General features: G+C 59.1%; 1 protein-coding gene across 2 annotated transcripts; it reads right to left on the reverse strand.

Moving 5' to 3' along the window:
* Positions 1-1,720: 1,720 nt before the first annotated feature.
* VPS4A (vacuolar protein sorting 4 homolog A) lies at positions 1,721-9,829 on the reverse strand. Of its 2 annotated transcripts, none has more exons than XM_050922300.1 (11): positions 9,716-9,829; positions 8,328-8,439; positions 7,691-7,838; positions 7,319-7,380; positions 6,849-6,968; positions 5,152-5,308; positions 4,723-4,871; positions 4,124-4,205; positions 3,565-3,784; positions 3,171-3,311; positions 1,721-2,189 (listed from the first exon to the last, which is right to left on the reverse strand). In XM_050922300.1, exons 1-11 carry the CDS (start codon positions 9,734-9,736, stop codon positions 2,088-2,090), a joined length of 1,314 nt encoding a protein of 437 aa, XP_050778257.1. In that variant the 5' UTR covers positions 9,737-9,829; the 3' UTR covers positions 1,721-2,087. The 2 variants fall into 2 exon arrangements, with proteins under 2 accessions (XP_050778257.1, XP_050778258.1); XM_050922301.1 differs by having other exon boundaries at positions 1,721-2,212.
* Between the last annotated feature and the right edge of the window lie 3,468 nt (positions 9,830-13,297).

The following is a 13,297-nucleotide window of genomic DNA, read 5'->3' on the forward strand; positions in this document are numbered from 1 at the left end:
GGCTGGCTACAAGCATCCAAGAGGGGTTGACAGTCAAACTGGCCCGGCGGGGGGGGGAGGAAGAGCAATTGCTGCTTTTCTCCCCCCCACTGGCACCTCAGGCTCTAGGACAGTGATTCTCAAACTTTTGTACTGGTGACCCCTTCCACACAGCAAAGCTCTGAGTGCAAGCCAACCCTCCCTTATAAAAAAAAGTGTTTTAATTTATATTTAACACCATTAGAAATGCTGGAGGCAAAGTGGGGGTTGGGGTGGAGGCTGACAGCTTGCGACCCCCCAGGTAATAACCTCCCGACCCCCCATTTGAGAATCCCTGCACCAGGAGTCTCATTCCCCTAGCCCTGCATTGTCCCCGTTTTACGCAGCTCCAGTGCTCAGTCTACCACTCAGGAGTTCCTGGCGCCCAGCCCTGTGCTCTGACCACTCTGCAGCACTCCTCACTCAGCCTCTCAAGCCTGGGCCCAGCTTCCCACAGATGGGGTTACCCCGGCCCTGGGCAGCCTCACCTGGCCCTCTGGAAGCACAGACCGGGAGTCTCACACTCCAAGGAGCTGGCTGCAGCTCTGAGCACTTTGTGAGGACACAAGCTTTTGTGCTCCAGCCAAGTGATCTGCCAGGCCCTGGGTGGGGAAGGGGGCACTCTGGGATCCTGCCCACAAACAGCACAGAGAGAACTGCCCCCATGAGCTCTGGAGCACAGCCACCACCGTTACTGCCAGCACTGCTGGCTATTCTGCCACTCGTCCCCCGCAGGCCCATCTGGCTACCACACGCAGCAAGCGCAGGTGGGGAGATCCCGGGAGCAGCAGCTGGTCACTGCAGTGGTAGCTGAGACGGCCGAGGGGTTGCTATTGAGTTTGGCCCAACAGCAGCCAGGGGGTGGGAGTAGCTCATTAGGCTAACGCCTGCACAAAGCTCCTCAGCTCCAGTGCTGGGGCTTGGCACTTGGCTACTCCTAGGAGAGGGGAATCAGGCACAGGACAGGGAAGTACAGGAGCCAAGGGGCTGCAGATTGTCACTCCCCCTTTGGAGGACATAGCCCTCAGATCTTCCCCTCCCCTTGACTGTTATTCAGCCCCTCTCGCCCCACGTCCACACCGTCAATCCTCTAATGCCAGCGGAGGGAGGGTGAAGCTGTGTAGCCCTGAGCTCTGCGGCAGGGCCTGGGACCCAGCTTGCAGCAGGAATGAAGCCTTAGCATATGGTGATCCGGGAATTGATGGGATGGAGGGTTGCAGCACCCGGGAAAGCAAAGAGCCTGGCTCACAGAGGGGCCGTGGAGCAGGCTGGAGAGGTCCCACAGCTACGGAAAAGCAGCCAGCTGGGGAGGACTCCTTTGGACTCCTTGCTCCCTGTGTCAGCAGCACTGCAGACAGTGGCTACAGCAGGGGCAGGGCCTAGCTGGAGACAAGGCACCACCCATGTGCTGCAGAACCTCGCCGTAGCCATGCATCCAGATCTGTTTCCTGCTGGCAGTGACAGGCTAGCACCTCACAGCACAGCTCCAGCGTGGGGCCGTTTCAGTGAGGGGGGTCTGGGGGGCCTGGCACGTGAGGCCTAGCCCAGAGGCCTTTGTCCTTCCACACTCTGCCTCCTCCCTGCGCAGCGTGTGCAGCAGGTGGACAAGGGTTACGCCCTGCCGGCTGGCCCCGTGCTCAGTGTGATTGGGGCATCGCTGCGTGGGCTCGGCCACCCCAGGAAAGTCCCGTTTTGGTGGGCAAAGCTTTTGGATCGTTTTTATTTTTATATAAACAAGACAAAACAAGCAGCATTAATTTAAAAAAATTAAAAAAAAAAAAAGGTGGGCAGGAGAGTCGGGGCCCCCGGCGGAGGCAGGGCAGGCCCCTGGGCTGTGCTCAGCTCTTTCTGCAGGCCTGCCAGGCTGGCAGGGGTCGTGCTGCTGTGTGACTCCCAGCTGGGGGCCCACAGACAGGTGGCTTTAGTAAGGAGCTGAACATTAGTGTCCGCCTGGCACTGTCTGCCTGCCAGCACTAGGGCTTTGCAAGCATACATGCTGCCACTGCCAAGGCATGCCTTGCCCGCCCCGCCCTGCCCGGCCACCCCCGCACGGCCCACAGCAGAAGCTTTTAACCTTCCTGTCCAAAGTCTTCTGTGAATTTCTTCACCTTCAGGAGGTCCTCTGCATTCACGGTGGGACGGGTGGTGGCCAGCGAGCGCAGCATATCTGACTGCGAACAAGGGGAGAGGGCAGCTGAGGCCAAAGTGCAACATCAGAGTCTGTGTTGCTTTTATCTTGATGCCCTCGGAAATCCTACCCGAGTTCTGGTTGTGGGGGAGAATCCCACGTCTAAACACCCCAGCCCTAGCAAAGGCAGTGGAGCTAGCGCCTCTCTGCCCTGAACAACAGGCATCTCCCTACAGGGTCCCCCAGGGCAGGTGCATGGAACAGAGGCCTGGGAGCCGGGACTCAGGTTTGCCACTGCTCCTGGTCACTACCCAGAGGTGGAGGTCACACCATTCTCCAGCCTGTCCCCTGGGATGGCCATGCTTACTGACCTCCCTAGGTGCTCGGGGAGGGCCAGGGGTCACAGGTAGAGAAGGACGCTTTCCTCTTCCAGCAGGCATTAATCCCGAGGAGCCCACGTCTGCTCTGTGGGTTCCCCTGCCCTGCACACGACACTGCTGCCCTGGCCACTCCGCTGCCTCAGCTCTCAGCACAATAGAACTGTCAGGGAGAGAGGCCAGGGGCTCTCACACTCGGAGCTGTGAGCCAAGCACTCCAGACGGGACAGCTGCAGTGAAGCCACAGGCAGAAAGGCCAGGGCTCTCTCACTCGGAGCTGTGAGCCAAGCACTCCAGACGGGACAGCTGCAGGGAAGCCGCAGGCAGAAGGAACAAGCAATCGCTCAGGGATGCCCACTGACCCGTTCAGCTACAGTGGTTAATTCTGAAGCCTAATGATGACAAGGTAAATCTGTTACGCTGAGGATTTCACCGGGAACATCCAGCTATGCTGGGACAGTGGCTTTGACTGGGATAGCACCTCTTTGCCCAGCCCCAGTGGGAGGGCAGAGCGAGGCTGTCCACACCAGCAGGGGCTCTGCTGGCATCAGGAGTGTTGCACACTGACTTGTGTCACTGGCCAAGTGATAATCACTCTCATCCCAGCCACCCTCCGGCACAGCGTCTGTCCCTAATGAATTACTTACCATGCAGATCACTGGCTCCAGCAGCTTGTCACTAGGCACCTCCATCCAAGTCATCTCGATGGCTCCAGGGTCCCCCGGCGAGCATGGGGTCAGGAGGTCATCTACGGTTATGCTGGGATTGGTTCGAGACGGGCCTCGCACCTGCCACATGCGAGAGAGGAAGTGCATTGAGAGGGCGGATGCCAGGGCTGGCTCTCCAATCACCCACAGGGGCCTCTCTGACATGGGCCCTCTGGGGCTGGCCTGGGGGACTCAGGAAGGATCCCACCATGAGGGGTAAGGGCACCTGGCACACCCAGGTGGCCATCGAGCCCCCCTCCCTTGCAGAGCAGCCACCCCAGACTCGGATGCCGCAGTCCCTGGGGAGCAGCAGGTCCCGCACACCTGCTCTCACCTTCTTGAAGTGTGTGGCCGACTGCACTTTGCGGACAGGCTGCATGAGGGCGTCACGCACAATGACGCTGATGTCGGCTCCCGAGTAGCCGTCCGTCTTCCTAGCCAGCTCGTGGATGTTGGCCTCTGTCAAGGTGCGTGGTGTGTTCCCCAGGTGCAGCCTGAACATCTGGGCTCGGGCCGCCTCCTCCGGCAACGGGATGTAGATGCGCTTCTCAAACCTAGGCACCGACAGTGGGTAGAGCAGGTGAGCAGCTGCCCACGTTCTGCCAGGCGGGTCTGGCAAGCAGTGTGCCGTGCAGATCACTGCAGCACTGACGGGTTCCAGCAAGAGCTGCCGGCTGGAGGAGGGAGGGAGGTGTTGGGCTGTTGAGTGGGGCTGGGGATCGCTCAGTAATGTTGGTGACAGACCTAAGCCTGCCCTGGGGCAGACCACTCTGTGTTCTCTGGGCCACTCCCTAAGGGGAGGGGCAGTGGCTCCTGGCACATTCAATGTGGCTGCCCTTAGCCAGGCAGAGGAGAGCAGCTCTGGCAGCTGGTTTCCAATAGCTCCCACTCACCTTCTCCTAATGGCCGAGTCTAAGACCCAGGGGATATTTGTGGCACCGAGGACGAGGGTCCCGTCGTTGTTATTACCAACACCTACCGGGAAGAAGAAACAGTGATCAAGGAGCAGGACTGCCTCCTCGGAGGGGCCCGGAAGTGCACAGGGCTGGATTAACCTGTGGGCCCCAGAGCCTGGACCATGGCCCCAATCCCACGCTCTGCCCTGTCCCCCAAGGCCCCACCCACCACTCCCACAGGGCGGAGGGGGCAGAGGGCAGCAGATGGGGCCTCAGGAGGAAGAGGCAAAGTGGGAGTGGGGCTATGGGAGAGAGTGGGCGCCAGGACCACTTCCGGGTTTACAATGGCACCAGGCCCAGGCTCAGTACTGGCTAGTCAGCCAGCTGCCAATCCAAGACAGATCCTTCACCCAAGTACCCCAAGCACCCTTCAAGGCTGCCCTCAGCAAAGGGAACGAGCAGGCTGAAGACGAGAGCAGCCCCTCGTTCTCCACCCGCCTGCCCCAGGGCTGATCCAGAATCATCTGAGCCAGCTGCGGGAGGGGTGAGCTCTGGGGGGCCGGAGCTCACACACTGCGAGCCAAGGCCCCACCCACCCTGCATCTGCACCAGGAACTCTGTCTTGATCCTGCGGCCAGCCTCGCTCTCGTTCTCATTGCGGGAGCTACACAGAGAGTCCACCTCGTCGATGAAGATGATGGAAGGTTTGTGCTGCCTTGCCAGCTCAAAGAGATTCTTCACTAGCCTGGGGCAGAAAGACACAGGGTCAGCGCTAACAGACAGGCAGCCTCCCCTCCAGCCCTGACCCTGCAACCCACACATGCCCCCTGAGTGGGGGAGCGAGGAGCAGCACCCTCGGGCTGCAGGCAGGGAGCTCCCCCACCGCTTAGCTTGTTCTCATTTACCCCACTGCCTCTGGAGTCACCTTCCTCGGGAGACACGCTAGTGCCTGTGAGGAGTGCAGCAGCCACACTGCGCTCTCCTCGGCCCTGGTGCTGAGCAGTGCAGTCCAGCTGCTAACTTACTTCTCGCTCTCTCCCAGCCACTTTGACATCAGATCCGAGGATGACACGGAGAAGAATGTGGAGTTGTTGGCCTCAGTTGCCACAGCCTTGGCCAGGTACGACTTCCCTGTGCCAGGGGGCCCAAAGAGCAGAATCCCACGCCAAGGGGTGCGCTTACCTAAGAACACAAGAATGGCCATACTGGGCCAGACCAAAAGTCCATCGAGCCCAGTATCCTGTCCTCTGACTGGCCAATGCCAGGTGCCCACATGGAGTGAACCTAACAGGCAATGATCAAGTGATCTCTCTCCTGCTGTCCATCTCCACCCTCTGACAAACACCACTCCTTACCCAGCCTGGCTAAGAGCCATTAATGAATTTATCCAGTTCTCTTTTAAACCCTGTAATAGTCCTAGCTTTCACAACCTCCTCAGGTAAGGAGTTCCACAGGTTGACTGTGCGCAGTGTGAAGAAGAACTTCCTTCTGTTTTAAACCTGCTGCCCATTAATTTCATTTGGTGACCCCTAGTTCTTCTATTATGGGAACAAGTAAGTAACTTTTCCTTATCCACTTTCTCCACATCACTCATGATTTTATAGACCTCTATCATATCCCCCCTTAGTCTCCTCTTTTCCAACCTGAAAATCCTAGCCTCTTAAATCTCTCCTCATAAACCCCTAATAATTTTAGTTGCCCTTTTCTGAATCTTTTATAGTGCCAGTATATCTTTTTTGAGATGAGGAGACCACATCTGGATGCAGTATGAGAGATGTGGGCGTACCATCAATTTATATAAGGGCAATAATATATTCTCCTTCTTATTCTCTATCCCCTTGTAATGATTCCTAACATCCTGTTTGCTTTTTTGACCACAGCTGCACACTGCGTGGACATCTTCACAGAACTGTCCACGATGACTCCAAAATCTTTTTCCTGATTAGCTGTAGCTAAATTAGCCCCCATCATATTGTATGTATAGTTGGGGTTATTTTTCCCCAATGTGCATTACTTTACATTTATCCACATTAAATTTCATTTGCCATTTTGTTGCCCAATCACTGAGTTTTGTGAGATCTTTTTGAAGTTTTTCACAGTCTGCTTTGGTCTTAACTATCTAGAACAGTTTAGTATCATCTGCAAACTTTGCCACCTCACTGTTTACCCCTTTCTCCAGATCATTTATGAATAAGTTGAATAGAATTGGTCTCAGGACTCGGGGATACCACTAGTTACCCCTCTCCATTCTGAAAATTTACCATTAATTCCTACCCTTTGTTCCCTGTCTTTTAACCAGTTCTCAGTCCATGAAAGGACCTTCCCTTTTATCTCATGACAGCTTAATTTACAAAGAGCCTTTGGTGAGGGACCTTGTTAAAGGCTTTCTGGAATACAGCAGGCACTGAGCAAGAGCGGACCTGGCTTTGAATGGAGGGAATTAGGTACCCACTCCAGTTGGCCAGGCCTCTGCCCCAGCCCCCTGCAGCACTCTCCTGCCGTGCTGGGGGGGACTGGCCAGTTCCCATGCACCTCGCTGCTCAGGGGTCTGCTAGGGCTGTTGGCCAAGGAAGTTTCTGGGCTCTGCTCAGTACTCAGATCCCAGGACGTGGTCTCCACCTGGAATCGGCACCACAATGGCCACAGTCCATCTCGGACGGAGCAGCAGCAGCCAATCCACTCTGCCCTAGCCTCACCCCAGAGCTACCAGAGCAACCCTCACCTGTGAATAAGTGTGGGAATTTAATGGGTAAAATCACAGCCTCTTTCAGAGCCTCCTTGGCACCCTCCAGGCCAGCCACATCGTTCCACCGCACGTTGGGCTTCTCCATCACAATGGCACCTGCGAGAGGAATGCAGCTCTCTCTAGCGGGACAAGAGACAACAGCACTTGGGGCTCACCTGAGCCTCCCTCCAGCCACTGCACCAGCTGTCAAACTCCACCCACCCGGGCCAGGCTGTCATCACACATGAGGGATGTCTCCTTTTCGCTAGGGCTCACGAGGAGTCTCCAGAGCTGCCCAGCAGTCACAGAGTTAGAGAGGAGGCGGCCCTGCAGCCCCTCATCCTGCTCCAGGAGTGGCTCATATATAGTCCCACCAACCCTGCACCAAGCAGCATGCACCAGACGCTTCCCAAGTCAGGAACTCGACCTTGCAAGGCAATGCCGTGCTCCCAGCCCCCACCTCTTACCCATCAACTGCTCCTGCAGCTTCTTCTTCTCCGGATTCTCGCCCTCGCTGTCACTGTCGCTCCTGTGGAGAGGACGCAGTGTCATGGCGAGGCCAGCCAAGTCCCAGGTCCTGCTAACGGGGGGAAGCGAGGATCTGGCCTGGCCGTGCCAAAAGGGTCGAAGCCTCGCAGTGCTGGCTCTTGCCAGCCCCAACAGGAGACCCCAACGCGCACTCAAAACTACACAGTGCAGAGAGGGAGAAGTGCTGGTTTGAAACCCACTGCCGGAGTCTCCCTCAGGAGAAGAGGGGGCAACCAGGGCCTGCAGCTGGCCTCTCCCATCGTTACAGGCATAAGCATGTTTAGGGGTTGCAATGGAGACTGCACACGTACCCCTTGCTGTCATTTGGAGACTCTTTGACAGGCTTCTTGCTTTGTTTGTCTTTGTTGCGTAGATAATCCTTCAGCTTCTCCGCCCGGTCCAGGTACTGCATGCACTTCGCCCGGATGCTCTCCTTCGCCTTGTCACTGTGAGCCTCATCTGTCAGGGCACCCGAGACACAGTAAGCAGCTCGCCACGGGCATGGAGTGAGGAGAGCCCTACAGCACCCTCCCTTTTAGGGCCAGCAATGGGGAGAAGAGCCCTCTCTGGGGCCATGAGACACCAATGTCCCCCTTCACCAGCTCCCACCGGGTGGGCAGCTGCAGAGAGTCCCCCAGGAGAAGCTGCCCCTAGAGACAGACGCAGCACAAACCCACAGCCGGGGAAGCCCCACCCCCCTTTGGATAATCCCACAAGGGTTTCTGAGCCCAGCTCTACACTCAGCTCATTCCCCAGAGAACGCATGCACTCATGGGAACTCTCAGCAGGCCACCCGGCTCTGCAACAGGTGCAGGCTGATCTCTTTGGAGATGTGCTGTTCTGGGCCGGCCTGACTCCCAGCAGGGTTAAAAGGGAAGAAGTATCCTAAGAGGAACAGCGAGGGAAAGACCTGGCACAGGCTGGCTAGGAGACAGAAGCCAGACTCACATTTGATGGCATGTAGGAAGTACTCCACTGCATGCTGGTACAGCCGCAGCGCCTCCTCATAGTTCTTGGCCTTATCCTCCTCAGTCGCTTTTGTTACCAGGTCAATAGCTTTCTGCAAGGAGAGAATGCAGCTCCAGTGACACAGCTGCCCCGGCAATGTCAATGGAAGAGTAAAGAGCTAATGCTTCCCACAGAGGTAACGGCTTTTTGGACACCTCTGAGAAGTAGCAGCTGCACCACAAGCTCCTTGTGTCTACAGTCATCTCCTCTTTCTCATATGAACCTTCTGCTCACACACAACAGACAAAACTCACAAGTGGCTCCTTCTCGGCTGGACAAAGCCATTGATTCCAGAGAGCAAAAACCAAGCCGAGAACCCATCTCCATTTGCCAGGTCGGGGCAGCACAAGCAGACAGCTCCTGTGCCACTGGGACCTTTAACCAATGCCACCAGCACAGGGCAAGGGAAGGAGAAACAGATGCACCCGTGGGCCTTGCAGGGAAAGCCCTGTCTACATACAGAAGTTGTAGCACCTGTTTAGAGAAAGCAGGACAGCTCCCTAATGTGGACAGTTACCCTGGTATAAACGTATTTATCCCAGTACAGCCAGGATACGGTAACAGGCACCTCCACCTCACCAGAGGGGTGGCACTGGTCCAAGTGTTTTGGTAGGGAAGAAAGAAAGCAGCAGCCCAACTTGCACAGGATGCAAACCCTGGGCGCAGAGCTGGCTTAGCACCAGTCACCCCGGGGGGCCAGGGGCTGGGGCCAGGGGGAGAAGCCCCGGCTCGCCAGGGCGCTGCGCTAACCTGCGCCCCCCTCGCTGGTGGAGGCTGCGGGTCCCAGCGCAGGTGGCGCCTGGACAGTCTCACCCCGAAACCTGCTGCCGCGAGTGAGACCTGGACCAGGTCCCCCGACACGGCCCGTGCCTGGCCCGGCCCAGGCCCCGTTCCCGGGGACAGGAGCCCCCGACGGTGCGGCCCCGGGGACAGGAGCCCGCGGCGGCCCCCAGCCGGGCACTGGGCCCGGAGCCGGGGCCGGAGGGACCCTCCGCTCCGGCCAAACTGGCACCCGCGGGGAGCGCTCCGGCCTGGCCCGGCGCAGGGGCGGCCTGAGGCCCGCAAGGCCCGGCCTGGAACCGGCGCCGGGCGGGGGACGCTGGAGCTGGGGGAGGGGGAGGGGGAGGTTGGGGACAAGCCGGGCGGGGGCCGGGGGGGGACGCTGGAGCCAGGCCGGGCGGGGGGAGGGGACGCTGGAGCTGGGGCCGGGGGGGGGGGGGGGACGCTGGAGCCAGGCCGGGGCTGGGGGGGGGGAGGCTGGAGCTGGGGCCGGGCGGGGGCGGGGGACGCTGGAGCCGGCCCGGCCCGGCCCCGCCCCGCTCCGCTACCTGCAGGGTTGACGTTGACATTTCATCGCCCGGCGCCGCCCGAGTCCCCGGGACGCTGCGAGCGGCCTGGATCCGGCTCGGGCGGGAGGCGGCGGCACCGAACCGCGCAGCTGCGAGGTGGGGAGCGAGGGCGGCGGCGCCCCCTGCCGGCCGCGCCGGGAACTGCAGCGACGGCCGGCAGGGGAGGGAGCCCCGCCCTCCAGAGACCCCCCCACGCGAGTGGGCTCCAGCCCGATAGTCGGGGCTGTTCGATATACACGCGTGTGAGGGACCCGCTCAGCCTCGTCCACCCCCTGCACCGAGAGCCCCGCGCTGGACACAGCCCCCCTCCCCGGGACCAGCTCATCGCCTGCATGACAGAGGCTGTTCCAGTTCGCCCCCAGCTGGCCCTGGGCTGCGCTCAGGAACCTGCATCTGGCCAGAGCCGCCCCGGAAAGGTCTCCAGGCTGGACCGGAGGATGCTGCGGATGGAGAAGGTGCCGCTTCCCTGGGACACTGAGGCTCAGCTGTGTCTGCAGCGGGCGGGCTGGCTCCAGCTCGGTTACAGCTCCGGCCGCTGCGCAGCGCTTCGGGGCCAGCATCTGCGCTGGGGAAGAGCGCGGAGGGGGAAGCGGTGCTAGTCTAGAGCGGACACCTACCGCAACTCCGGCGCCAGGGCCGGGGCAACCAGTTAGGCAAACTAGGCAGCCGCCTAGGGCGCCTAGTGGTTGGAGGCGCCTAAAAGTCCCCCCAGGCGAGGAGGTGGAGGTGAGCTGGGGGGGCGCAAGGAGAGGGGGGTGCACAGGGGCAGGGCCGGCTTTAGGCCGATTGGCCCAATTCCCAGGAATCGGGCCCCACACCTAAGAGGGCCCCACGCCTTAGACATTTTTTATTTTTTTAAACTTAGCCCAGGTCCCTGGCTGCGATCTGCTCAGGGGTCTTCCGTGGGCCTGCTCCCTTGAGTGAAGCGCAGGCGGGAGCGCAGCAAGCCCTGCGGCCCTGGCTGGAGCCCCGGCCGGAGCACTGCAAGCCCCACTCTCCTGGCTGGAGCCCCGGCCGGAGCACTGCAAGCCCCACTCTCCTGGCTGGAGCCCCGGCCGGAGCACTGCAAGCCCCACTCTCCTGGCTGGAGCCCCGGCCGGAGCACTGCAAGCCCCACTCTCCTGGCTGGAGCCCCGGCCGGAGCACTGCAAGCCCCACTCTCCTGGCTGGAGCCCTGGCCGGAGCGCTGCAAGCCCGGAGGCCCTGCTTTCCCGGCTGGAGCGCTGCAAGCCCCGAGGCCCCACTCTCCTGGCTGGAGCCCCAGGCCTTTAAATAGCCTCCAGAGCCCTGGGGTAGTGAGGGGCTCTGGGGGCTATTTAAAGGGCCAGGGCTCCAGCTGCCTCTGCCACCCCGGTCTTTTAAATAGCTGCCAGAGCCCCCTCCCCCATGCATTCCCCAGGGCTCCCACGGCTATTTAGAAGGTCTGGGGCGGGGTAGAAGCTGGGGAGCCCATGGCCCTTTAAATAGCCTCCAAAGCCCTGGGATAGCAGGGAGCTTGGGGGCTATTTAAACGGCTGGGGCTCCAGCTGCCTCTGCTGCACCCCCTGCCCTGCCCACACCAGCTCCGCTCCCCCTGCCTGCAGCCAGCTCTGCACCCCGTGCCCACAGCCAGTGCCTATCAAACCCCCTGCTGTGTCTCCAGTCAACCCCTGGCACACACCCATGGCCCTGTCCAAAGCCAACCAGCCCCACACACACTGCTGCCCGCACCAGCCCTGCACACCCTGCCCTGTCTCCAGCCAACCCCTGCTGCACCCCACTGCCTGAAGCCAGCCAGTCTCACACTTCTCTGTCTCCAGCCCTGCCAACCCCTGCTGCATCACCCCATGGCCCTGCCTGAAGCCAGCCCGCCCCACACACCCCCATCTCCAACCAGTCCCGCACCCCTTGCCCTGCCTGCGGCCAGACCCTACCTCCAGTCAGCCCCTGCCCTGCCTCCAGCCAGCCCAATGTCCACTTGTGCCCTGCAGTTCCCAGGGCAGTAACACTGCACACCTGCTTCAATGAGGGGGGCAGGGAGCAGCTGGGACCCACACATGTGAAACAGCAGTCATTAATCAATCAACAGCATATATGATGCAATGTACATAATATATAATTTTATGTATATAGTTATGGAAAGTAAATAATACATGAAAGAAATGAAGGGCTTTTTTTTTCCATTTTTAAGTCATCCCTGCCAGGGCCCCGCCGAAAATGTTCGAATTGGGACCCGCACTTCCTAAAGCCAGCCCTGCACAGGGGAACTGCTCCCCACCCCAGCTCACCTCTGCTCTGCCTCCTCCGCTGAGCACACAGCCCAGTTCTAAGTCTCCTCCAATAAGTGCCACATGCCTGGGCAGGGAGGAAAAGTAGAGCAGCCCCAGCATGCTAGGTGGAGCAGAGGTGAGCTGGGGTGGGCTACCCAGGCAGGGTTAGCTTCCATGGGGGGAGTCTCCCCAGGCAGGGTTAGCTTCCATGGGGGGAGTCTCCCCAGGCAGGGTTAGCTTCCATGGGGGGAGGCAGGGGAGAGAGATTAGCTGTCACAGTGCAGGGGGGGTAGCTGCTGGGGGGGGCTCCCCAGGTGAGGGGCTGAGTTAGCTGCCATGGGGGGGTGGGGTTAGCTGGTGGAGGGGTGCAAGGTGGAAGTTTTGCCTGGGCACGAAACTTCCTTGCACCAACCCTGTCTGTGGCTTTCTGGAGACAAGGTCACTCAGCCATGGTTTTTCCTTGGCAGGTCCCTTGCAGGGGCTGAGGAAGGTTACCTGCCTCCTTGCTGACACAGAGAATCCTGGGCTTTGCACTCCTATTTCTAAAGTGGCATTGTTACCCCATTGCCATCTGCCTTGAACCAGGAGCCCGCTCAAATGGACCGTGCTATCCCCATCTTTGGCATTTGGCCCCTAGAATGCATACATCCATTCACATTCAGGCCTGGAGCTTTAATAACTATGTAGAGTTAATGGACACCACAGTGTCTTACCTTTCCTTTTTCCATAGATAAGACCTGCCCCCACCTTTCAGTGGGTGAGGCTTGCTTGGTCCCATGTGATTGTACACCCTAGCCTTTCCAGAATAGGTAGACAGTTCCATTCTTAAACCCTAAAACTTTTTGGAACAGTGCATTGTCTAGGTGAGATTTCTTGCCCCCTGGCACATCACAGCAACAAATAGATGCTTATTGGGCCGTGGGCCTATCACTGCAGCACCATTCGTCTAGGGCTGCTTTAAGTTACAGGTTCTGCAGGCCAATGCCTAGGGTCCCAGCTCCTCCAATCATGTGGGTATGTGGAAATTTCAACTTTAACAAAAAAAACCAAACACACCACACTTTCTTGCCCTCATAGGGGTGAAGAAAAGCTCGATAGAACTGTCTCTGCATCAGTTACTTGAGCCTGCAAACAGCCAATGGTTCAGATGGGTGAACCGCCTCATGAATCTCAATGAAGCATGAGCACCACAGATCCACTTTCTCCTGGGGGTTCTGCCAAGCCCCCTCCCCTCCAACACAGAACCATGTGTGGCAGGAAAAGCAGAGTCTCCTGTTCTAGGATCAGGTGGTCTCCCTGGCTGCCAGCTTCC

Source organism: Gopherus flavomarginatus, chromosome 14, assembly GCF_025201925.1.
Source record: "Gopherus flavomarginatus isolate rGopFla2 chromosome 14, rGopFla2.mat.asm, whole genome shotgun sequence".
Taxonomy (NCBI): Eukaryota; Metazoa; Chordata; order Testudines; family Testudinidae; genus Gopherus; species Gopherus flavomarginatus.

What these genes read in the sequence shown, in the direction of transcription:
- VPS4A (XM_050922300.1), bottom strand. Translation starts at nt 9,736, where the DNA reads ATGTCAACGTCAACCCTGCAG. An exon ending in TGTCAACGTCAACCCTGCAG is followed by an intron (nt 8,440 to 9,715) that starts GTAGCGGAGCGG and finishes CTCTCCTTGCAG; the next exon opens with AAAGCTATTGACCTGGTAAC. An exon ending in TGGAGCCAGTGATCTGCATG is followed by an intron (nt 2,190 to 3,170) that starts GTAAGTAATTCA and finishes CCTTGTTCGCAG; the next exon opens with TCAGATATGCTGCGCTCGCT.